Source organism: Dromiciops gliroides, chromosome 2 (assembly GCF_019393635.1).
Source record: "Dromiciops gliroides isolate mDroGli1 chromosome 2, mDroGli1.pri, whole genome shotgun sequence".
Lineage (NCBI taxonomy): Eukaryota > Metazoa > Chordata > Mammalia > Microbiotheria > Microbiotheriidae > Dromiciops > Dromiciops gliroides.
This window is the reverse complement of record NC_057862.1, coordinates 51,817,228-51,842,365: the sequence shown is the minus strand read 5'-3', so window position 1 is coordinate 51,842,365 and position 25,138 is coordinate 51,817,228. Positions and strand designations below refer to the sequence as shown.

The following is a 25,138-nucleotide window of genomic DNA, read 5'->3' as shown; positions in this document are numbered from 1 at the left end:
TAGATAGATTGCTCCACCCAAACGAGTGTGTTATTCCCTCATGGAGCCAACTCTGATGAGATTAAGGTCTTTGAGTCAATTCTGATGAGTGATTTAGCCTTTTTGTGTCTAAGGATGGGCAGCTTGGTGTTTTGGAAAGAGTTCAGAAAATGTTTTATATATGCTAGTTATTATTATTGCTATTGATATCACTCCCAGTGTGACTTTGGGCAAACCATTTCTCCCTGGGTCTCAGTTTCCTCTACCATAAAATGAAGGGATTGAATTAAATGACTTCTGAGCTTCCAGCCCAAACAAAAAATCCTATAAGTAATAAATTATGCCTGCTGGTTTTGTGATTCCAGGTTTGCATGCTCCCATGATGAAGCTAGATTTAAAAAAAAAAACCACTGAAAAGCATGACATCTCTTTTAGAGAGAATAAGAAGTAGAGAAAAGAATATCACTCAGGTATTGCATTAGTACTCACAGGCTGTTAAGAGATCCAGAGAAAAGTCTCCAGAACTTTGAGTATACCTTTGGCAAGAATCCACACAGAATGAGAAGCTGTGGATGGATCGAATTTGGTAGTTGTGATTGCTCTCATTGATGAGTCATAGCTATATTGATACATCCTGAGAGGGGAATAATCCTTTTTTTTCTCTTTCCTCTTCATCTTAGAGGAGAGAAACCTCTATGCTGTACTTTATTTAGGCTTTGATGAATATAGGAATATTATCTTTGGGAATCATCTTTACTTCATGGTACTTTCTGATGCTTATATTCAGTTAAGGAGAGGCAGACTCGTAGAGGAGCTAACCTTTTTCCTGATACTTGGACAGGTTATGTAATCAGGATCAAAATTGCTTAACTTATCTGGGTCCCCAGGAAACTCTTTAAGAAAATAAGTGGGTTTTTTTTTGGGGAGAGGCTCCCCACAATGCAGGGGCTGCTTTATCTTGATCTTTGTAACCTTAACATTTAGCACAGAAGGAGCCTGGCCTATTAATTGACCAAAAAAAAAAATTAACAAACTTTTTTGGGGGGATGCTTGATAGACTTTAATTGACACGCCCTACTTTCCCTTCCCACTTTCACAACTCCTACAGTCTCAGATTCTACTGAGAATTTAGGGAAGGCCTACGCAGATATTTCTGAAGCATCTCAGCCCAGCCAGACCTCTAGACTGGATGGACATTAAGGGAGGATAAGACAATTGTGCTGGCACACAACTAATAATAATAACAGCATTTATGTAGTAGAAACTTTGCAATTATCTTATTTGGTCTTTACAATTCTGGAAGGTAGGTGCTATTATTATCTCCATTTTACAGTTGAAGAAACTGAAGCAGAACATGGTTAAGTGACTTGGCCAGGGTCACACAGCCAGGAAGTGTCCAAGGTGACATCTAAACTCACATCTTCTTGACTTAAGGATCCACTGCATTAATTAGTGCTAGCTTCACGCTCCCTGTATGTGGGAAGCTATGAATGTCAGTTATATAAAGTCAGTTATTACTAAGAAGAAGATGAAGAGCCAACTGAGCCAAGCCCTGGGAATTTCTTGTTCCAGGATTGAGAGAGTAACATTTTAGCAAGAGCATCAGCCAAGGGGGTTCCTAAAGGCCTGCTTCGCGGTCTCTTCCACTGTACTCTCCTCCTGATGAAGGGGTTTGGTGGTTCAGAAAGAAGCAGAGGCCCTGCGCACCTCCTCTCCTCTCCTCTCCCCTCTTCTTCCTCTCCCACCATTTCCATCTCTTTCTTCCACGTGCTCCTCCTCCAGCCTTCACCTCGCTCTCCTTTCAGCTCTCAGCTCATTCCTCCTCCCGCACCTGCCCAGGCTTAGTCCTCCCCTCCCCAACCCCCTACCCGGGAGGGAAGGGGGGGGGGGGCTGGGCTCGCGCAGGCGCCCTGCGGCTGCTGAGTCAAGATCAGGCGGGCGGGGGATAGGGGGCGGAGGTGAGGGCCGGGCCGGGATCACGCCTGCGCAGTGCGGAGCTCTGGGCGCGTCGGGTTTTTATCCGCGGCGGATCAGCTGACTCCCCGCATTGCAGAACGGCTGTGTCCACCGAAGACATGTTGTACGCTCTCCTCCTCCTGCCCAGCCTCCTGGGCGCGGGTAAGCCGGCTGAGGGCACGCTGGGGGGAATCCTTGCGAGGCCGCAGCGGTCCTCCGTCCCCCGTCCTCTCCCTATCCTTGGGTGGTTCGGGTCCGGGTTGGAGGCGCGCTCTGCGCATGCGTCCCTCCGCGGGAGAGGTTGGGGCACCCGGGTTCGTAGCCTCTGCACCGCCGCGGGACACCGACCCCGGTCCACCCCCGTTTCTCTGGGCCGGGGAGGGGGAAGGCGTGACACTTAATAGTAGGGGGTGCCAAGATAGGTGCGATGGTGGGGGGAAAAGAGATTCCGGCCAGGGCCCGGAATGCATATTGTCCACTTTGGGCGTGGGGTCTTGCGAGGCTGCCCTTTGATGTCAATCCCCTCCCCCCATCATGGAAGCCTTCTTAAATTTACACCCCAACCTATCGGGGACGAGCGACCTTTCCCCCGCCCTTCAGACGCCCTACGTTCACCGCCCTCCGGCGGCGAGATCCCTTTCCTTGCCACCGAGACCTACGGTCCACATCTTGGGCACTGTAGCCATCTGGGGCATTCTCTTTTCGGTTTAATAAGGATTTATTAAGTGCCATCCCCGTGCAGGGCACCGCATTCCTTCCCCCAGTGAGAGACTGTGAGCCTTTTATGCGGGCTAAGGTTGAGTCTCCTCCAGCACCTAGTCTGGAGCTCTGCACACAGTAGGCGCATTTTAAATGTTAACTTCATGGCGGGTTGGCTGCTTCTGAAGGCTCCCCTCCTGCACCTCGCTGCAACCATGTCGTGAGTTAATAACTACGTGACCCAGCATCCCTTTTGGAATCTGCCTTCCCCATTCTTGGAGCCTGCCTTAATCAGCTGTTGACTCCAGGCCAGTCCCTGGAGAGGTAGCTTGAGCCGTTTTTGTAGGTGGCTTAGGGCTAGTTTCAAAGCCTTTATGGACGAGAAAGTGGAAGATATCCGAAGTTTACACGGAGGTTTGCATTCTGTTCCCAAACGCTATAGAATGTTGACTCATTTCATGGGTTCCAATATTGCAAAACCTCTGGGATTTGGGCATGCAACTTTGTTGCTGGGAAAGTTAATTGCACGGAAATTGATGTGTGCAGGATATTGACTGTCCCTACTTGAAGGAGTTTCCCTGAACAGTGTGACTGATTATTGGATCCAGACCTTACTTCTTATAGAACACCGAAGTAAAAGTGTTTCTTGAGCCCAGGCAGGGAGCTCAGATTCTGAGCTCACATCCTGTGTGTATGTGGCCCCTGGTATGAGAATATGTGAGGGAAAATAGGACTTTCTCCTCTCTAATATGGACTTCCAGCAGCCCAAGTCACTGTGATAGTAGGAAAATTTAGGAATGTGGAAGTCTATTCCCCTAGATTCAGTTCAGACGATTAAATGTCTGGTGTACCATGCCCAGAATAAAAAGATGGGATAGAGGGATGAATGAAGCACAGTAGATAGAGGGCTGGCCCTGGAATCAGGAGGATGAGTCCAAATTCCACCTCATATACTCAATAATTGTGTAGCCCTGAGCAAATCACTTAACTCCAATTCCCCATCCCCCCTCAAAAATAGAGGAATAAGACAGGGTCCCCACATATCTTAGTGGAGTTAATAATCTAGTAAAATGGTTATTAGAGGGAGCAAGATTGCCCATCAGCAGGTAGAAGATCTCAAATATGAGGTAAAGCATCAGACTATATATACAATTAAGCAATCCAGGACTTTTTTTTTAGCCCCTTGAAAGAGGTAAGTAAATCTGAGTTTAGATCCTTAAGTTTCAGTTCCTTGAGTCTTTTGAGGCATAGCTATTCAGTCAACTCTTTTCTGACCCCTTGTGACCCCATTTGGAGTTTACTTGGCAGAGATACTGGAGTGGTTTGCCATTTCCTTCTCTAGTCAGTTTTTACAGTTGAGGAAACTGAGGCAAATAGGGTTTAAGTGGCTTGCCCAGGGTCTCACAAAGTGTCTAATGGAGGCCAGGTTTGAACTTGGGAAGATGTCTTTTTGACTCCAGACTTGGCACTCTATCAACCACAGCACCACCTTGCTGCCCCCTAGTAGCATGAGTAGATGTTTGCTTCTTGAAAATATATTTAAAAGGAAATTTTAAAAGCAAGCTGTACAAAATAGATTTTCAGTTCCACGTGCAATCAGTCATCTTTTAAAAATTATACTATGTCATGGAAATGTTTGTTTTATTCCATAAATTAAAAATAATAAAAAATAGATGGAAAGACTGTTATTGGGAGTTGGTACTTGTGCTTTTACTCCTTAGCCACAGAGCTAGAAAATGGAGAAAATGACTTGAGGCCTTCCAAAACAATTGGGCAGTAAATCCTTGAGACCGAAGTAATAATGAGACCATCATAATGATAAGATAATGAAAAATCAACTAACTTCTGGATTGAATGAATAATAGTATTAAAATTTTGTGCATTTGGCTCATAAATGCTGTTGATTGACTCGAAGGGTCATTCACCATTCCTTGGAAAACCTTGGCTCCTGTCCTCCCTAGATACCTTATTTCTCCATAATAGTCTATATAATAAACTCCTGTTTAACAATCTCCAAATGAGAGATGCCCCCCCCCCCCCAACCCAACAACTTTTTGCTGTTCTTTATTCTGTGATCCCCTGGTGTGGATATGATCCATAGCTGTCTTTGGGGGTTAAATTGCATTTGATTAAATCGTAAGCTCCTTGAAGGTGGAAACTGTCTTTTGCCTTTTTTTTGTGTCCCTTGTGCAAATCGTGCCTGGCATAAAGGAGGTACTTAATAAATGCTGATTGATTAATTGAAATGTGGCAGTCATTAATGAAAAGATTCCAAAAGTGGAACATTCCATTCCTGGCCCATTAGGGATAAAGGGGCATCTCCTTGTCTACCCTCAGGGTTGAATTCATAGGTATGCAGTGTTTCACTTAATAGAGGAATTCTGACTTGACGTAACAATTTTTTTTTTGACCTTTAGAGCATACTAGAGCTTGCTGAGTGATTAAGAAATGCTTTTATCATTCGTCCATCAGGGAGAAGCTGACATCTCAGTTGGTTTTGTTTTTTTTTTTTTTTTTTAGTGAGGCAATTGGGGTTAAGTGACTTGCCCAGGGTCACAGAGTGAGTAATTGTCAAGTGTCTGAGGTCGGATTTGAACTCGGGTCCTTCTGAATCCTGGGCTGGTGCTTTATCCATTGCACCACCTAGCTGCCCCTCAGTTGGGTTTTAAAGGATGTAGGGTAGAAATCACCAGGTGGGAGGAGGGAGGACATTCCAGCATAGGCCATGAGCAGGGGAGCTGGGTGGGGGATGGGGGCAAGAAGCAGGGGTCCAGTTTGGCCAGAGAAGTTAAAAAACAGGCAGTGAGATAAGCTTGGAAAGATGGGCTAGTGTGCCGGAAGTGTTGGCAGTACCAGGATTTCCTCTGCCTATGCCCAGATCTGTCCAGACTATTCAGGAGGCACTGGGAAGGATTCCGTAGGTGTATGGACTGGGGGCAAAGAGCAGATAGGAAGAAGACCTGTACTGAGATGGTGATGGAAACTGGAGTGGAGGAGGGAATTAGGACCCAGGGGGATCCATCCTAAGGGAGTGGTAGCAGTAGGAATCCATAAAAAGGAGAGATGGGGTTGGGCTGGGGTTGAGAATTGATTTATTAAGAGGTATAGAAGAAGGAAGAGGGTTTGATCTTGGGAGATTGGGGGAGTGCTTGTAGCTGGGGCTTGATTTGGGATGGTGGTACAGTTGAAGTAGAGGGGGAGGAGCAGGCCCCTGGGGGCAAAGATAAGCTCAGTTGTGGACTATTGCATTTCCTTTGCTTGTGAGACATCCAGGTGGCCCTCTTCTGTAGGCAGTTTGAAACACTGTTGTTTTGAGACATGACTTTGTATAGAAGTGATTGAGAAAGTAATGAAGTTGTCAAGTAAGAGACAAGGACCAAGGAGAGAATCTTGTGGGAACCTCCATCTTCTGGGGTCAGGATAAGAAATTGAGCAAAGGAGGAGGGATTAAAAAGGGAAGAAGACAAACAGGGGTAATTTTCTGTAGTTGTTTCTGAAGCCAAGGGAACTGAAAGTTCTCCAGAAGGAGAGATGGTTAGCTCTTCCAAATGCCACAGAGGATGATGAAGATGGAGGGAGGGGGCACCTTATTTAGGTATTAAATGATCCTTGGCCTCCAAAAGAGCTATTCCAGTGCATTGGTGGGGTGGACACTAACTTGCAAGGGAGTCAAGAAAGAGGTGGTGAATAAGTGTAGGTCTTAGGTGTAGGCAGCTTTATTTTGAGGAAATTTGTCAGTAAAGGAGAGGAAAGAAGAAAATAGCTAGACCTTAGAAAACTGGAGGAAAAGCTTTTTGGCAGATATTTGTAGGCAAATGAGAAGAAGCCATAGCAATGTACCTATTTATTAAAAGTGACCATATGGGGAAGGTGGCTGGAGCCTCTGAGGAGGAAGAGAGAATGAGCTTAAAGCTGCAGTCACTGACTGTATTTTATGAATGTGCAGATTCATTGATGAGCTTTGCCTGTGTAATCGAATTTAAACCTTTATCGATATTTTAGTGTTTTTTTTTCCCCTTGTCTGAATCTGTGATTTCATTGGTATAAGTATCTCCCATCAGAACAATTCTCAGTCTTGGAGAATTGATTTGTACACAGAAATTTAGGGACCTAGTCCTGAGCCACATAGAGCACATAGGATATGGCAAAAAGGTAGGGTTTGAGCCCAGGGCTTCTTTTCCTCTCAGACCCTGTCTTACAAGGAATACCATCTCCACTTTATAATTAAGGGGAAAGGTCAGGAGGCCTGCCACAATAGATGTCACCTACTAGAGAGAGGCAAATCTCTCTAATCCTTGACTTTTTATTCTAGAGGCTAGTAGAAAAAGAGGGAGTTTCATTTTGCTCTCTAGTAAATCCAGACCCAAACTTTCAAAAGGAAGTCAGGTTGTATTTATTTTCTCTTAAAACAAAAATTAATGAACATCTAAAATGAGCACTTGCTTATGCAGCAGCAGAATCTCATACATGAAACTGAATCTATTCTGTACAATTTTTTTCTTTTTATGTATACAAGATATTCAACATGGTACTACTCGTAGTTTAGGTAAAATTGCCAATTTTTATTATATTGGCTCCGCCCACACATGAACAATTAATGTCTTCAGTTACTTAAATCTGACTTTATTTGTATAAAAAGTGTTATAATTATGTTCACAGTAGTTCCTGGGTTCATCTTGGCAGGTATATTCTCACATTTATTATTGTCTCCAGTTATTTTAAATGAAATATCCTTTACTATCTCTTCTTGCAAGGCTTTTTTTTTTTTGGTGATAAATAGAAATGCTGATTTGTGGATTTCTTTTATATCCTGAAAAGTAAAATTACTAATTGTCTGAACTGATTTTTTTAGTTGAATCTTTAGGATTTTCCAAGTATACCATCATAAAACTCATAAAGAGTTTTACTTCCTCATTGCCCAGTTGATTCCTTCAGTTTCTTTTTCTTCTCTTATTGCTACTGAAAGTATTTCTAGTATAGTATTGAATAATATTGGTGATGATGGGTATGCTTGCTTCACTTTTTTTTTAAGCAACATTTATTTTATTTTTTCCAGTTACATGTAAGGGTAGTTTTCAACATTCATTTTCATAAGATTTAGAGTTACAAATTTTTCTCCCTCCCTTTCTTCCCCCTTCCACAAGATCGCAACCAGGTTATGTATGTACAATCCACAAGTATTCTTTTTTATCAGTTCTTTCTATGGGGGTGCATAGTAAGCTTCCTCATTAGTTCCTTGGGATCGTCTTGGATCATTGCATTGCTGAGAGTAGTTAAGTCATTCACAATTGCTCATTGAACAATACTGCTGTCACTATGCACAATGTCCTCCCAGCTCTGCTCACTTCACTAATACCCTTGCTTCACTTTTGATCTTACTGGGGAGGCTTCTAGCTTATCCCCATTACAGATCTTGCTTGCTTATGGTTTTAGGTAGATATTTCTTATACTTTTGAGGGAAAATCCATTTTATACCTATACTTTCAAGTGTTTTAAATGAGTATCATATTTTGTCAAAAGCTTTTTCTACCCCTCTTGATATAATATATGATTTTCTTATTGATCTAATCAATTATATTAATAATTTTCCTGGTTGTACCCATTCCGCATTCTCCTGGTATAAATCTTACTTGATTACAGTGTATAATCTTTGTGATATACTGCTGTAGTCTCCTAGCTAATATTTTATTGAGGATTTTTGCATCAATATCCATTAGTGAAATTGGTGTTCTAGTTGTCTTTCCGTTTTTGCTCTTTCTGGTTTAGATATCGGCACCATATTTGTTTCATAAAAGTAGTTTGGTAGAACTCTTTAACTAGTATTCCAAATAATTTATTTAAAATTGAAATTAGTTGATCTTTAAATGTTTGGTAGAATTTACTTGTAAGTCCATCTGGTCCTGATACTTGGAAGCATGTTTATGGCCTTTCAATTCCTTTTTCTAAAATAGGTTTATTTAGATATTCTAACATGTTATTCTCAAAGCTGTCCTTCTCTGAATCCTTCTGGCTTCTCTTTAGTTCTCTTCTTTGCATTTGAAAAGCATGTTTCAATGATCTTCCTTCCTTTTTTTGCCCCCCCCTCAGGGCAATGGGGGTTGTGACTTGCCCAGGGTCACAACAGCTAGTAAGTGTCATGTGTCTGAGGTCAGATTTGAACTCAGGTAATTTTGTGCCCCTGTCATAGCTCCCCTCTCACACTCTACTTCTTTCACCCTGCTCAGCAATTGAAAAGAGAGAAAAACAGAGCCTTTGTATCCGTTATGTGGTCGAGCAAAACAAGCACATTCCCATATGGCCGGGCCGTGTCTCACTCTAACTTGTGGGTTAGAAAGTCCATCCTCTCTGTGATGGGGTGGGTAGTATTCATCATCAGTCCTCTGGAATCATTGGTCAGTGCATTGATTAGCTCGTCTGTACAGTGTTATTATAGAAATGGTTTTGTCCCTTTCACTTTTCATCAGTTCATGTAGGTCTTCCCCTCTAGTCATTTCTAACAGTACAATAATATTCCATTATTGTTGGATGGACTTCCTGTACCATAATTTGTTCACTTATTGGTCCCAGTGGAAGCAGCCAGACTTTATAATGGATCAATAAATGGATCCCTTTTACCCAGAACTGAGTTACAAAGTGGGGATGGGAAGCGAGGGGCCCAAACCCCAAATAAACCCACCCTCATCCCCTGTACTGTGCCTATTGACCATAAATCGTGGTGTTATTTCCTAAGTGGGACTTGGCCAGGTCTTGTAGATGAAGGGTATTGATCCAGGGCATCTGGACCAGCTGTTGCTGTGTGAGGATGTCTAAGGAGACTTGAAAGTTTATCTCCATTTTTGTCACCTGATTTCTTCTCTTTATTACCAGGAGGTGTTTTTGTTGGGCCTGGAGCACAACATGACTGACTGGACTAAATGAGGAAATAGTGCTACAGCAAGAGTTATATTAAAACATCTTTCAACTTTTCACTTAGAGGTCTCATGAAAACAATCTTTTCCCTTCAATTCATTTCAATAGACACTAATACTTGGTGTCATTTATCCCTTTTGTATCCATAAGTTTGTGAACACTCACGTGCACCTGTTTCCCAGGGTCTACCATGTTTCATAAATGTGACTCCAAATTGGCAGGGACCTGAAAGGTCTTATCATAGGGTTTACGGTGGAAAGAAAGGAATCTTAAATCATCTGGTGAAACTTCCTCATTTTTTTTCCTTTTTTTTCTTTTCTTAGTGAGGCAGTTGGGGTTAAGTGACTTGCCCAGGGTCACACAGCCGGTAAGTGTTAAGTGTCTGAGGTTAGATTTGAACTCAGGTGCTCCTGACTCCAGGGCCAGTGCTCTATCCACTGGGCCACCTAGCTGCCCCAAACTTCCTCGTTTTTACAGATGACTACTTGATGAATCAGCAAGCATTTAATAACTGCCCATTTTGTGTGCCAAGTACTGTGTTGGGATACAGAGTCAACAATGAAGATTCTGTTGTTACAAAAAACAAACAGCAATTATATTTAAATACAAAGTATGCCAACTCAGGTTTTCTGACTCTAAATTCAGTTCTTTCTGTTACACTGTGCTGGCTGCCTGAGCGGCATCCCCTGAACCTCTGTTTGAAGACCCTCCAGCAATTGGATCTTCTTGTTTACAAGGCATCCCATCCTGCTTTGGGACACTTCTAGTTGTGAGGAATTTTAAAAGAGTTGAATCAAAATTGCCCTGAGACTTGAGCCACCCTGTTCCGAATAGCCAGGCTGTAGGACAGATTAAAAACTATGCCCTTGCCCCCCATCGTGCTATGTGACTGGACAGAAGAGGAAGGTTAAAGAACAAAAAGGAGAGGAGGGAAGGGATAGAGCTTTCATCCCTTCTGTGTTGTGTGGCTGTTGTTGCTAGCAATGCCAGACCTCAAGTGCCCAGGGACAGGAAGGCAGAGAGGGTTTAAGCCTACTCTTTCTTGGTTCTTAAAGGTCTGATTGGTTGTATTGAGGCAGTGGAGGAGGTGTGTTGGCAGCACAGGGCCGTGTGGCAAAGGAGTTTACTTGGTGCTGATTAGAATCACATCATGGATACCCAAAGAGCATGCTTAGAGCCACCACCTCTTGGTGAACTGAGATAGATAATAAGCTCCTCTGTGGAATGCATGACCCTTTTGGCCCCTGGAGAGCTCATTTATTAAGGCTTCATAGCATCCTGCTGGTTTCTGGAGTGAAGCATCCATCACCTAGGCAGCCAACTGCATTGTGGGATGTTTGTTCTACTTCTGGTGAAGTAATTTTACCTGTTTCCTGAATAGTCTGCAAGGGTTTTTAAAATATATGCTAACAGGTTTTATTTCTTGAAATATGTCCTAAAGGGTTCTGTAAAAAGTTTTATGTATATGATCTGACTCTAGAATTAGGAAGACTTGATAACACTTCAAAGTATGTTGAATTTGGCTCCTTATCATGCCTGTTATCTTTTTGTGGCTAAACTCTTTGAGAAGTGTCTACACAGGAGCTGCCTCCATTTACTTTTTTTTTTTTTTGGTGAGGCAATTGGGGTTAAGTGACTTGCCCAGGGTCACACAGCTAGTAACTGTTAAGTGTCTGAGGCCAGATTTGAATTCAGGTACTCCTGAATCCAGGGCCGGTGCTCTATCCACTGCGCCACCTAGTTGCCCCCATTTTACTTTTTTGTCACCTCAACTCTTTGCAAAGTGAAACTGCTCTCTCCAAGTTACTAATTTCTCTTTAAAAATAGTTTTTCCCCCAATTATATGTAAAAACAATATTTAGCATTCATTTTTAAATAGTCTTTTTTTCCAATTACGTGTAAAGATACTTTTCAACATTCATTTTTGTAAGATTTTTGAGTTCCAACATTTTCTCCCTCCTTTCCCTCCCTCCTCCCAAAACCAGGAAGCAATCTGATATAGGTTATACATTACAATCATGTTAAAGATATTTCCACGTTAATCATGTTGTGAGAGAAGAATCAGAGCAAAAGGTAAAAACCACAAGAAAGAAGAAAAAACAACAAAAGTGAAAATAGTATTGCTTCGATCTGCATTCATACTCCAGAGTTCTTTTTCTGAAAAAAAAAAAAAAAGCATTTTCTGTCATGAGTCTTTTGGAATTGTTTTAGATCATTGTATTGCTGAGAAGAGCTAAGTCATTTACAATTGATCATCACACAATGTTATTGTGCACAATGTTCTCTTGGTTCTGTTCACTTTACTCAGCATCAGTTTATGTAAGTCTTTCCAGGGTGGATTTTTTTTTTTTTTTTGCAGGGGGTAGAGGGGGACTGAGGGTTAAGTGACTTGCCCAGGATCACACAGCTAGTTAATTGCCAAGTTTCTGAGGCTGGATTTGAACTTGGGTCCTCCTGAATACAGGGCCAGTGCTTTGTCCACTGTACCACCTAGCAGCCCCTCCAGTTTTTTTTTGAAATCTGTTTATTTGGCATTCATTTTTATGAAATTTTGAGTTGCTAATTTTTCTCCCCTTTCCCCCTCCCCTCTTTCTAAAACAGTAGGCTGTTTGATATAGGTTACATATGTGTTGTCATGTAAAACATTTCCATATTAGTCACAGGTGTGAAAGAAGAAACAGACCAAAAGGAAAGAAAGCTTCAGTCTGCTTTTAGACTCCCATCAGTTCTTTCTCTGCATGTGGATAGCATTTTCCATCATGAGTCCTTTGTAATTGTCTTTGATTCTTCATTGTAATACTGAGAAGAGCTAAGTCATTCATAGTTGAATGTCACAATAGCAACATGCTATTACTAAGTACAATGTTCTTGTTCTGTTCATTTCACTCAGCATCAGTTCATGTAAGTCTTTACAGATTTTTCTAAAATCAGCCTGCTCATCATTTCTTACTGCACAATAGTATTCCTTTATGTTCATATACCACAGTTTGTTCAGCCATTCCCCAGTTGATGGATCCTCTCAATTCCCAATTCCTTTACCACCACAAAAAGAGCTGCTATAAATATTTTTATTCATGTAGGTCCTTTTCCTTTTTAAATCTCTTTGGGATACAGACCTAGTTAGTGGTATTGCTAGGTCAAAGGGTATGCATGGTTTTATAGCTATTTGGGCATAGTTAGTTCCAAATTGCTTTCCAGAATGGCTGGATTAGTTTTGGTGTCCTGATTTTCCCCCATCCTCCAGCATGTATCATTTTCTTTTTTTGTCATATTAGCCAATCCAATAGGTGTGAGGTGGTCCCTCAGAGTTGTTTTAATTTGCATTTCTCTAATCAAAAGTGATTTAAGAGTACTTCATATGCCTATAGCTTTGATTTCTGAGAAACTGAGATATAAGAACTGCTGCTCGTATCCTTTGACCATTTATCAGTTGGGGAATGACTTGTATTCTTACAAATTTGATTCAGTTCTGAGAAATTAGGTCTTTTATCAGACACACTTGCTGTAAACATTGTTTCCAAACTTTCTGCTTTTCTTCTAATTTTGGTTTTATTTGTGCAAAAGCTTTTTTTTTTTTTTTTTTGGGCAGGACAGTTGGGGTTAAGTGACTTGCCCAGCCAGGGTCACACAGCTAGTAACTGTTAAGTGTCTGAGGTCAGATTTGAACTCAGGTCCTCCTGAATCCAGGGCTGGTGCTCTATCCACTGCGCCCTGTGCAAAAGCTTTTTAATTCAATATCATCAGACCAAAGACTCCTTCCTTGTGGTTGGGTCTCAAGTTCATATACTTTTCCCACTATAGGAGGTCTATCACATAGCAATCAAATCTAATTGGTTGACATGATTGAAGAGGGGTTATATCATCAAGAGATGACAATCAGAAAGAATGTAAGACCCCCACTGAAAATACTTTTCCACTTAAATGTGGTTTAATCTCATCAATGATATCCTTGGATTGTCTAGATGAAAGGATCTATCTCTACCCAAGACTCCTTTTGTGAACTTAGGTCTGGTTTGACCTTGATGAATCTCATTGTTTGTCCTTCCTCTTGAAGAGGACCATAGTCATCATAACTTGTAGCGAATTGGATTTAAGTGAGGGAGGTTTGTGCAACGTCACCAAGCTCACTCCTCTAGAGCCATCTGGGTCCAGTGGCAAGATATATATCAGGACAACTGGGGTTAAGTGACTTGCCCAGGGTCACAGAGCTTAGTGTCTGAGGTGAGATTTTAACTGGGGTCTTCCCAACGTCAGGGCTACCTGATGTCCCCTAGATGAATCTTTCAAGGAGTTCGACCTTTAGTGGGGAAAGAACTAAGAAAGGGGGATCACTGGGTCCCCCGATATATTGAATACTAATAATTATTTCGCAGAAGACATTGATCTCTCCTGGTTCTACTTGTCTGACCTCCTGTCGTCTTTGCTGAATCTTTATCTACCTCATGCTGCTCTGTCCTGGGCCTTCTTACTTTCTGACTACTGTTTTACTTGGTTATCTGTCACTAGCTCCCATGTTTTTTCCATGATCATTCCAAGCCCTAACGAACCTCTTTTTTGACTTGCAGTCTCAAATCTCCAACTGCCTTTTAGACATCATCAGGCAATAGCCTTCTGGTTGGTCTCACTGCAGATTTCTTCCCACTTTAATGTGTTCTCCATTCCCCTGTCAAATTGGAACTTTTAAAAGTGCATGTCTGACCATATCCGCTCCAGATGCAACTCTAGTGGTACTGCTGTTTTCAGACTTAACTCTTTTCTAATCAGAGGAGTCACAATGATATTTTTAATTTAGATTTAGCAGGCCAGCCCTGTAACCTGACTTGTTTTAGATAAAAGATTATCTTTAATCAGTGTTACCTTGACCCCAAAACTTGATTTATTGTTTCCAGAGCAAACAAGAAGGCAAAGCGCTTTTCCTTTGATGGAAGCAGAATCTTCCTGCCTTGGCTCTGTCAGTTAATGACTGACTCATCCAGTGGGAAGATTTCAGGAGATCCCGAATGGAGGGCAGCTAAGCTCCACTAAGTACCAGGTCTTATTATAACCAGGGAAACTCCTAGTCAGAGAGGCTCAGGTGATTTGCCTTGTTCACACCGATTAAGTGAGCCAGGACCAGAACTTTTTTCATATTTGGCTTAACTGATGACCAAATCCGAGAAGCAGAATTAGGCTTGGATTCGGCATTCTTGGAGGTGAAATCTTTCACTTGGCGATTCAGTGGCTATCTCTGCTGTTGATTCTCACATCTAGCCCTTAGCTCTCTGCTGACTTCCAGGCCTGAATGTCTAGCTGTCTATTAAGACATCTCAAACAGGATGTCCAGAAGACATCTTTAAATTTGGCATGTCCCAAACTGAACTCATTTTCCCTCCAGCCCAACTCCCTTCCATTGAGGGGACCACCATTCTTTCAGTCCTCCAAGGTCAAACGTATGTGTCATCTTTAACTTGTCACGCTTCCACTATCTAATCTTTTGCCAAGGCCTGTCGATTTTATCTTCCCAACTTCTCTCACACGTGCCCTTTTCTCTCTGACACTGCCAGACCCTTATCATCTTACTCTTGAACTGTTAGTTGCAACACCTTAACTACCATCTGGGCATGCACAGCCTTAGGTGGTGGGCTCTGATTCCAGGGCAGTGACCTGCCCCCTTTTATTTGGGGTGAGAGACAGTTTCTATGAGAGGATATTCTGAATGTGGAGCTGCCCATGTGGAAACAAGCCATCTGGAATACACCATCTTCCAAAATGGGGGAGCAGCTCTCCTTGTGTCCCTTTCTTTTTCTTTGCTCCTCTCCCCCAACAATTATAGAGGCTCTAAGCCAATGTAATCATAAACTTGGGGAGGTGAGGGTGCTGTAAATAGCAGGTTAGGATCTGAGTCATGGAAACAATTGGAATATTCCTTTGATGATTCTGATCATTAGTAATGTAGTCTTATGTCATCCTGTCATAAAATAGCCATGATTGTTTGGCTAATTTGTCTCTGAAGTAGCACTTTTTGTTTGTTTGTTTTTAAGTAGCACTTGTGACTTACAGTGCTGTTTACTTTAAGAAAATTTGAGCTGGGGGTGGGAGGAGACTCCTTTATATCATTTCCTAGAGAGATTCGAGGGTCAAATAAAAACCCCTGTCTGACGTTCAAAGCTCTTCACAACCTGGATCCCTCCTGCATTTCCAGTCTTCTTACAACTCCGCTTGAGTGATGCTGGCCTCTACTCTTGTTCACAGGACATTCCATTCCCAGACTCCTGTTCCTGGAATTCTGTCTCTCATAACTGACTCCTGGCTTCCTTAAGTCCCAGCTATAGTCTGACTTTCTGCAAGAAAGCTTTCTCGATCCCCTTTAATGCTTGTGTTGTTGTTTAGTTTTATTGTGTTCAACACTTTGTGATTCCATTTGGGGTTTTCTTGGCAAAGATATTGAAGTAGTTTGTCATTTCCTTCTCTAGCCTATTTTACAGATGAGGAAACTGAGGCAAACAGGGTAAAGTGACTTGCCCAGGGTCACACAGCTAGTGTCTCAGGTCGCATTTGAACTCAGGTCTTCCTGACTGCAGGCCCAGTTAAATACTTATCTACTGTGTCACCTAACTGCCCTAAATGCTGTACATAATAATCATTATAAAAATGGGGTATCGTGGAACTCTTTAAATCATAAATGAGTGAAAATTTAGTCCCTGGCCTACCTAAAAATAAGACGAGGTCACAGAAACCCAAGTTCAAAACATGCTTATGGCTTTAAGAAAAAAAAAATTAAAAATCAACAATGTAGTTTGCTGTTAGGATTTTCTGTGGTTAACAAGAATGATTTCCAAAAAATGTCTTATGGGCCTGGCCCTTCATGTTTAGGAGTGATCACGGAAAACCTCTATTTCATCTTTAAGTTTATTCACATTTTCCCCTTAACCCTTTTTACAACCTCTGGACACTGGGTATCTTCACAGGCCTTGTGGCTTAAAATCATCTTCAGCTAATGCAGGAATGCAGAACTTATTCGTTCATTCGTTTGTTCGTTCATTCATTCATTGTTATGGACAATAGATTGCAGATAAGCTGTTCTAAATACAGCTCATCTCCAATTTCTCATATTTGAGCATCTGGATCCACCTTCCTGGTCTGCAGGCTGCTGAGGCAGGGAGGGATTGGACTGACTGTGAGGGACTGCTTCATTTCAGGTGCCTCTTCCACTGACTGGGGAGGGGGAGGGTGGTGGGTGAGCATGTCAGCTTGGCCGCTAATGGAGACCCTGACCTCCAGCCTGCTACTCAGAGCTTCCTTTTTTCTTCTTTTCTTTTTTCTTTTTTTTTTTTTTTTTTTGGTGAGGCAGTTGGGGTTAAGTGACTTGCTCAGGGTCACACAGCTAGTAAGTGTCAAGTGTCTGAGGCTGGATTTGAACTCAGGTCCTCCTGACTCCAGGGCTGGTGTTCTATCCATTGTGCCACCTAGCTGCCCCTTTTTTTCTCATTTTCAACAAGAAAACTCAGAAGGTTTACCCTTGTGCAAAGAAAGTTGGCATTATCACTTCGATGTCATTCTGGATTTATATGGTGATGGTGCTGTTGTTTTAGAGAAGGAAAAGAAGTAGATATCAGGAGAAGGCCTCAGAGCAAGCTTTTTGTGGAATTTCTTATTACAGGATCATAGAGCTGGATAGTTATTTCAGGGCTCTCGAATATAACACTCATTTTACAGATAAAAAAACTGAGGCACAGAGAGTTTAAGGGGCTTGCTCCAGGGACAGGGAGTTAAGCAGATGTCTGAAGCAGATTTTGAACCCAAATCTTCTAAGTTCAGCACTCTGTTTTACCATGTGCTGTCAGCCCTGGGCTGCTTCTACCAAGGGAATACTGTGATTCAAGCCTCTGAACTCTTGTGTTAAACAGTCTTGTTTTTTTGAGCATATGTTTATTATTATCTTTTTTTTTTCCAGCTTTGGCCGGCCCCGTGTTCACAAAGTCAGAATGTGCAAAAGGTTCCGAGGTCTGGTGTCGGGATTTGAAGACGGCATCTGAGTGTGGGGCTGTCAGACACTGCCGGCAGACAGTCTGGAGCAAGCCCACCTTGGTGAGTGTGTTTGCTCAATCCTTGCTCGCTCTTTCAGAATCAGTCCCCTGAATGCTTTCTGGAGTAACCAGATAGACAGGTATAGATCCCAGGGCAAAGTAGCTTCCAGGCTTCTCAAGTTTGGGGTGGGTGGAGGGAGGAGGTCCTTCTGTACTGATCAGAAGTTGACATTTGATAGCTGTAAATGATAGCAATGTAGAATTTTCTCTGAGAAATAGTCTGTTTGCAGAAACTCGGTGTGATCACTGCAGACTTCATGAACTAGGCAGATGTGCCTAAGATTCATGGATTCTTCATTGCTACAAAATAGGTTTATGCACTTGACCTACCCATCCCTTTTTAAATGATAGATGTGAATGGGATTGCCAGGATCACACCACACAATTTCCTCCCACACAATAATAAATAAAGTTAATTAAAAATTTTTTCAGATTTAATTTTGAATCTGCTTCTGGTTTTGGACTTAATAGTGTTTCCTTCTTTGCACTTTTGTGTAACAGAAGTGTGGCCTTCCTCAGGATGTCTTTAAGGGTAGTCCTAGTCACCTTCTGTTCAGAGGTTCTAGGATTATGGATTTAGAGCTGGGAGACATTAGAGATCACTTGAGTCATTTTAGGAATAATGAAGCCAAGATGCTGTGGGGAGTAACTTATCTAGCATCACACAGTGGAATAGAGATCCCAAGTTGGAGCACCACCAGTAGAGTGAGCAGTCTTCCTGCCCCACCAGCTCCCTTTCCTGCTCTTTTGGGCCCAGAGCCAAACTTTTCACCTACAGAGATTCTCCAGAGGACATAGGGTCCCCCACTTCACTCAGGTCTGCAGGCATTCTTTTCATTAGCAAAAACTGTCATCTGGGGGTAGATGGGAAATTCTGTGACAGACAGGAAAGCGTCATTAAAGCCAGCTCTGTGTGCAATGCTGCCTTTTTCCATTTTTGGAGCACTGAATCCTATTTTCTCCAGTTCTTCCAAGAAAATAACTTCTATAGAAAGAAATCTAGTCTGAATGGCTCTTGTCCTTTAGGTCTTGGCTCCCCCTGTCTTAACCCACAGGAGGAGGATCTCTGAGTTTGCCTTGGTCTTGCCTTTTGTTTGTTTGTTTTGCAGGGCCATGGGGGTTAAGTGACTTCCCCAGGGTCACACAGCTAATAAATGTCAAGGGTCTGAGGCTGGATTTGAACTCAGGTCCTCCTGAATCCAGGGCTGGTGCTTTATCCACTGTGCCACCTAGTTGCCCCTTGGTCTTGCCTTTTGTCTGCTTTTGGGCACCAGTGAGCAGTTGCCATAGACTCATTTCTACAGGAACATGGTCAAACATTGATCCTTTAGGCTGGATCATCTCACCCACCTTTGGGGCCCTGGGTGACTTAGTGTGGCAAGAGTCTGGAAATATAGCCTCAGGCAGATGACAGTTCCCAGACACAAATCCTATGTTAGGGAAGTTCATTTGATTTTTGATTTTCATTCCATCCAATCTGGATCATGGTGGATGTGATTTACTGGCTCCCAGGTCATTCTTTCTCCCTCAATTCTCAAAGATAGTAAGAACCTGCCTCACAATTTCCCTCTTGAGCTCCAGCCCTTACGTAGTAGGGCATTTTACTGTATCGATGTTCTCTCAAACTCCCCAGCCTCCCGGTCCCTTGCCTTTATGGCCGCCTCTGTCTGATCGTAACCTCCTTATGCCTTATCCCTTCTGAATCGGTTCTTTGCCATCATCTCGACTCCAGTCTGTGACTCTTCAGGACTTTCTTGAACCTCTGTCTCAACTTCTTTTTTTCTTCCATTACAATCTGAAAACAGTTGGTTCAACTCTATCTTGATCCCTTCCACCCTTGTTTGTCTATCACTGGTCATCCCTCACCAAACCCTAGCCTTGTGCTACTCCAACCATTCTCCTCCCCCTCCCCCAATTCCTTCCCCTGGCTGCCAGATAGAGCTGGAGGAAGTGGGCTCACACCACAAGTTTGTCTCCACAGCAAAAGTATTCCAAACCTTATTTTCTATCACTGCTTGCCCTATGCTGAAGAACCTATCTCTTACTTTTCTTAGAAACTGACTTTTCTCGCAGAGACCAGCCCCTGACATGCTCTTTCTCCCACCTCCTCTGATTTCTCTGGCAGAGACCCTCCCATTCCCCATTTTCATACTTCCTTCAGGTGTGCCCTAGTCTTTTCCAGACAATGTCTGACATCTCCTTTTCTCAGGTTCCACTTCCCTGTACTCTTGAGCCCTTGGAAATCCGGCTCAATTGGTACTGCCTCTGACCCTCTTCTTCCTGGACAGTCTCTGCTCTCTGGGTTTTCGTGACATGCTAGACATTGTCCTCAGTTGTCCCGCCTGGCCAACTGCTGTTTCTCCCTTTACTTTGCTGGCTCATCATCCATTCCATGGCCTCTAAGAAGGCCTTCCCTGGGCCTTCTCTCTCTGCACTGTTAGGGATTCACTACAGATGACTCACAGATGGATATATCCATCTCTAGCCTCTCCCCATAGCTTCTGCCTGTGGGACACTTCAAACCAGCTGTCCCAGAGACCTCCCCAAATCAACGTTATCTAAAAACAACTTATTTCTGTCGTTCTCTAGTTCATAATCTCAGCTTTAGCCTCCATTCCTTGCCCCGCGTGTACAGTTTACTAGGTCTTGGCAGTTCTGCCTCCATGGTAGGCCTGCCTCCATGGTAGGTGTTATTGAACAGATGAAAAAACTGAGGTCTAGGGAGAAATGAAGTGTTTCTAGTCTAATAATCTATAACCTGTTACAGTGCAGAGTCCTGGTTTGTGAGGTGGTATTGTCTGGTAGGGATAGTGTCTTCTCTTAGGTAATTGTAGAAAACATTTATAACAGCATGGAGCAGAGATATGGGTGTGTTTGTAGAGAAAGAGCACATTTCAGGATTCACTCTTTTTTTTTTTTTGGTGAGGCAATTTGGGTTAAGTGACTTGCCCAGGGTCACACAGTTTAATAACTATTAAATGTCTGAGACTGGACCCCAACTCAGGTCCTCCTGACTCCAGGGCCGGTGCTCTATCCACTCTGCCACCTAGCTGCCCCTAGGATTCACTTTTGCATCTTAAGCCCTTCACTAGAATTCATCTCTGCTCTCTCTCTTCCAGAAATCTCTCCCCTGTGAAGCGTGTAAGGAGATGGTCACAGTGGTTGAGAACTTGCTGAAACAAAATGGCACTGAGGTGAGCCTGCTGTTGCTGTCGTGGGTGGGGGTCACGAGGTGGAGAAATGGGGGTGAGATCTCGGTTCAGTTAAATACCTTTCCCAGAGCAGTGAAAGCATTTTGCCAAATGATCTTCCCTCCCCACCCCCCAAAATTGACTATGCTTGATTATTTCCCCTTCAGCTGCTACAGGGAACCACAAATCGATATTTGAGAGAATTCATGATGCTGACACTAGTTCCCCTTGACATGCTTCTGCTTGTGCCCATGAGGCTGAGGGAGGCTGGGTTAGGCCCCCAGCCTGAGGGACAGCCTTTCCGGGAAGTTCCACCTGCCCAGTGCTGATGAGGACATTTCTTGGCCTGTTATTCTGTGGGGAGCACCATAGCTCCTTTCCTGGCTGCCCACAGCTAACCAGAGTTGTCTTTCTGCCTTGAACAGATTGTGGGGACCCCTTCTCGGGCCTTCATGTCTTGCTTGTGTCTTCTCATCCTAGGCTGAAATTGAGAGTTACCTGGAAAAGGAGTGTGAGCTGCTTCCTCAAGAGGATTGGGTATCTAAGTGCAAGGAGATAATGGAGTCCTATCTGCCAGTGGTCATCAGTGCCATTGAAGGGGAAATGGTAAGAACACAGCTGGGGCAGGCGGTGGGGCGGTGTGAGGGACAGTCAGGGCACGGTCAGAGTGAAGTCAGGCTCTTACTTTCGGGAAAATGATCTAATGTTTCTTAGGTCAAGGATTAGAGCAGGCCCGGTCCTGTAACAACACTGCCAGTCGTTCGCCAAACATTAATCGTTTCACTACATAGTCAGGCAGTGGAGAGAGCACTGGGCTGGCTCAATCAGCAAGACTCATGTTCATGAGTTCCAAGGACACTTAATAGTCTGACCTTGGGCAGGTAAGTGACTTTACCCAGTCTGCCTCAGTTTTCTCAACTGTAAAACGAGCTGGAGAAGGAAGTGGCAAACCACTCCAGAATCGTTGCTAAGAAAACCCCAAATGGGGTCAGGAAGGACAGAACCAAACAGAAGTGCCTCAGGCATTGTGGAAGCCTTGGGGATGCAGAGATACATGTGAACCCCTGAGGTGACTGGGGATAAGGCCAGAGCAGCTGGTGCAGAGCTGAGGGTGTCACAGACAGCCCTCCTTGGGCTGGGCATTTGAGGAAGGGGAGAGCAGTGTACTGGCGTAGGCAGGGCCAGCATGGGCACAGCGGGCCTGTATGGCTGGGCCGTGGAGTCAGACTATGTGCAGGGAGGATGATAGAAAGGGGCAGACAGGATCTCACATGGGACCTCCTAGGGGGCAGCGTTTGGTACCCCAGGGCCCATGAGCCACACCTGGCCCATCCCAGGCCCCACTGTCAAGCTGGCCTGTGTGCCTTTACGTTGTTAGGTAAAGTTTTGTTGCATTTAGAAAGGTAAAAACCATTCTCGGCTCCTGTATTTAGCCCTCCTTCTGTAGCCTGCCAGCCCCTGCATGGGAAGTAGGAAGCCACTGGCATTGGGGATGGAGGGAGAGTAGTCCTATCTGCCCCCTCCAGAGAATCACATTGGCAGCTGGCTATGGGAGGGTAGGAGATTAAGTTCTGAAGACTGGCCGCGAATGGGATCAGTTGAGTGAACATCGAGGATCCAGGGCTGCCTGCTTGGGCAATTGGCTGGACAGGAGGCCCTTCAGTGGCAGAGATGGGTGTGTTCTGTTTGGGACATGGCACATTGTGTGACGTCCAGTTCAGAGTATCTTAGTGCGGCTTGTGAGGTGATAGATAGAGATCTAGAAGTCACCTGCAGCAGATAATTGGGGACTGATGATGTCAGCCTGCGAGGGTGTGGAGAGAAGGGGGGGGGTCCAGGACAGCCTCCAGCTACTCCCCCAATTAGCAGCTGTGACACGGGGTGGGTGACGAGGCAGCCAGGGGCCCGAGGAGCGGTTAGACAGGTATGAGCACAGGTGTGCCAAACACAACAGTGTCACAGAAGACCAGAGGAAAGGGTGGACCCCTCCTGCTGAGGGTTTGGAAGGGAGGAAGTGGAGGCCCTGAGTGGGGAGGCTTTGGGGAGATTTTTTTTTTCAGGGAGTTAGTTTACAAAAGAAAACAACACTGGGCTGCCTCAGAAACTTCCCCCTACTGCGGACAGGTTGGGTTTTTGGGGGTGGGGCAGCAGGCCCTGAGGGGTGTCTGCCCATCTGCACGAGCTGCCTTTGTTGATATCCCTCCCCCCTTGTATCAGATAAGTGGGGTCCTGCCAAACCTTCATGGAGTTCTGTAAAGAGGAGGAGAAATACAGGAAAATGATAGGTTCTAGTTGGGGAATGTTTATAGGCAGAGAGAAGGAACCGGAAGATGGTGGAAAGTTAAAGATGAGAAACACACACACGTACATACGTGCATGTATCTGTATATCTACCTGTCTGTCATGTAGGCATGCATGTACATGTAAATACATACATAGGTACACATGTGCATGCACACACACGTATACATGTAGGATAATTTGCCACTGGAATAAAGGAGGAAATGTGAGGGAACGTTATCGGGGCTAGAGACAGGAGGAAGGGAAGAAGAGGGTTGGAGGTGGATGGCCTAGGTTTTCTTGGTAGATTTGGAAGTAGAGCACGTGTTGAGGAGGAGATGCTCTGGGGAAGGAGCTGGGGCATCAGTCGGGAGGGTTGGTGAGCCTTCCGGGGGGGGGTGGGCACCACTAGAGAGTCAATTAGCGGGTGAAGCAGATAGAAGAAGTGTGTGGCTTTCTCCATCTTGGGTGCCTAGGAGTTGAGGAAGCTTGATGGGAAGCCTGACGTTTGTCAGGTGATGGGCTGGGGTAGGACAGGGGATCGAGGCATTCCAAAGGAGAGCATCTTATGGAGTGGAACCGGTTTGCTAAGCTTTGCCTCTGCAGCAACTCGTTCAGTGGCCTTTTATTGCTTCATCTCCTTTCTGGATTTTTTTTATTCCAGAATTTTTGTACCTGATGAGATGTTCATTATAATTTGAGTCTTTACAGCACCCAAAGGTCCATCTTTCATTAGCACTTACAGAATCTTGAGTTTTTAAGGGTGATGGGCTTTTGGTCTTGTCTGGGGAGGTTGCCAAGAGGCCAAAAAAAAAAGCCTGCTCTGTCTCCCTCTGCTTACTGCAAGGACCCCTGGGGAACCTTAGGAGGGCCTGTATGTGCCTGATTCAGGGATAAAAGAGCGAGCAGGACCCAGATCAGTCTGCTCCATAGTGTGCTAGGGAGGACACCCATCCAGGAAGTGTTCTTGGGTGAGCAGAGGAAAGCAGCCTGCATAGACGCACCCTTGGGGCAGGCAGGGGAGGAGCCAAAGACACAGGCCAACATGGAGCCCAGGACTGAGAAGCATTCCTGGGGGTGGGGGGGACATATTGATAGGAGTCCCCCCTGTGGGGGCGCCCCCTCCAGTTCGAGTCCCTCAGCCTCACAGGGGGCCTGACTCCAGGCCAGGGGGAGACAGTGTGATCGAGGGGAGAGGGTTAGGAATTAAGTCATCTAGCTGGCTAGCTCTGTGACTCTGGGCAGGTACCAGGTTCTTCCATAAAATGGGAAAAACAATACATACAGTATGGTTGTCAGGTTTGGGGAGAAAGCAGTTAGAAACCATCTCTAACTTCTTATGAGTCACTTTGGGCACAGAGAAGTTATTTGTCAGCATGTGTCAGGCAGGTCTTGAACTCAGGCCTTCCTTACTCCAAGTCCTACCACTACTGATTTGGGGTGCGGAGTGGGTTTGGATTGTTTTCCTGGGTAGGGTGGGGGTCACCCTGACTGCCCAGCAGCGGGGGTGGGGTGTCCCTGGTGTCCTGAGCCAGAACTCACAACTTTTTGCTGACATGTGGTATCTGCCTCCCTGTAGCTCTTGGTCTGTTGTCACATTTGAACTATAATACAGGTTAAATGGAGTCTTGGTTCATAGCTTGGGAGCCTGATCCCCATTTGCACTCTGTTTCTTTGGGGGAAAATGTTTGTTGAGACTTAAAGACTTGAAGGAATGTTGGGGGGACTCCCTGGATATGTAGAGGGTTCTAAGGTGCTGTGAGTCTGCTGCTTAATTGGCCCAGGTGAAGGCCTAGCCCCAGGACTCCTGAAGCTCTTAATCCATCGACTAGGTTGGTTCTGGCATCTCCTGATTCCTAGAAGTGGTAGTGGATGAGACCGGTGTCCACCAGAGAACAGAACCCCAGGCTTGATAGGCTTGTGCAGACCTCTCTAAGCCAAGTCAAAACAGTAATGAACTAGTGTGGACATACTTAGTGTTGGTTCAACCACACCAGGAACACATACAGAATGGGGGAGATGGGGCCACAGACAGCAGGTCATTTGAAAGCAGTGTTA

General features: G+C 44.3%; 1 protein-coding gene across 3 annotated transcripts in view; it reads left to right on the top strand.

Moving 5' to 3' along the window:
* Positions 1–1,936: 1,936 nt before the first annotated feature.
* Positions 1,937–25,138, top strand: part of LOC122739875 (prosaposin) — a 35,379-nt gene continuing 12,177 nt past the window's right edge. For all 3 annotated transcript variants that reach the window (XM_043981585.1, XM_043981583.1, XM_043981584.1), the window contains exons 1-4: positions 1,937–2,097; positions 17,477–17,610; positions 20,729–20,803; positions 21,281–21,406. In XM_043981585.1, coding sequence (XP_043837520.1) covers positions 2,055–2,097; positions 17,477–17,610; positions 20,729–20,803; positions 21,281–21,406 — 378 coding nt within the window. In that variant the 5' untranslated portion in view covers positions 1,937–2,054. The remainder of the gene's footprint in view (positions 2,098–17,476; positions 17,611–20,728; positions 20,804–21,280; positions 21,407–25,138) is intronic.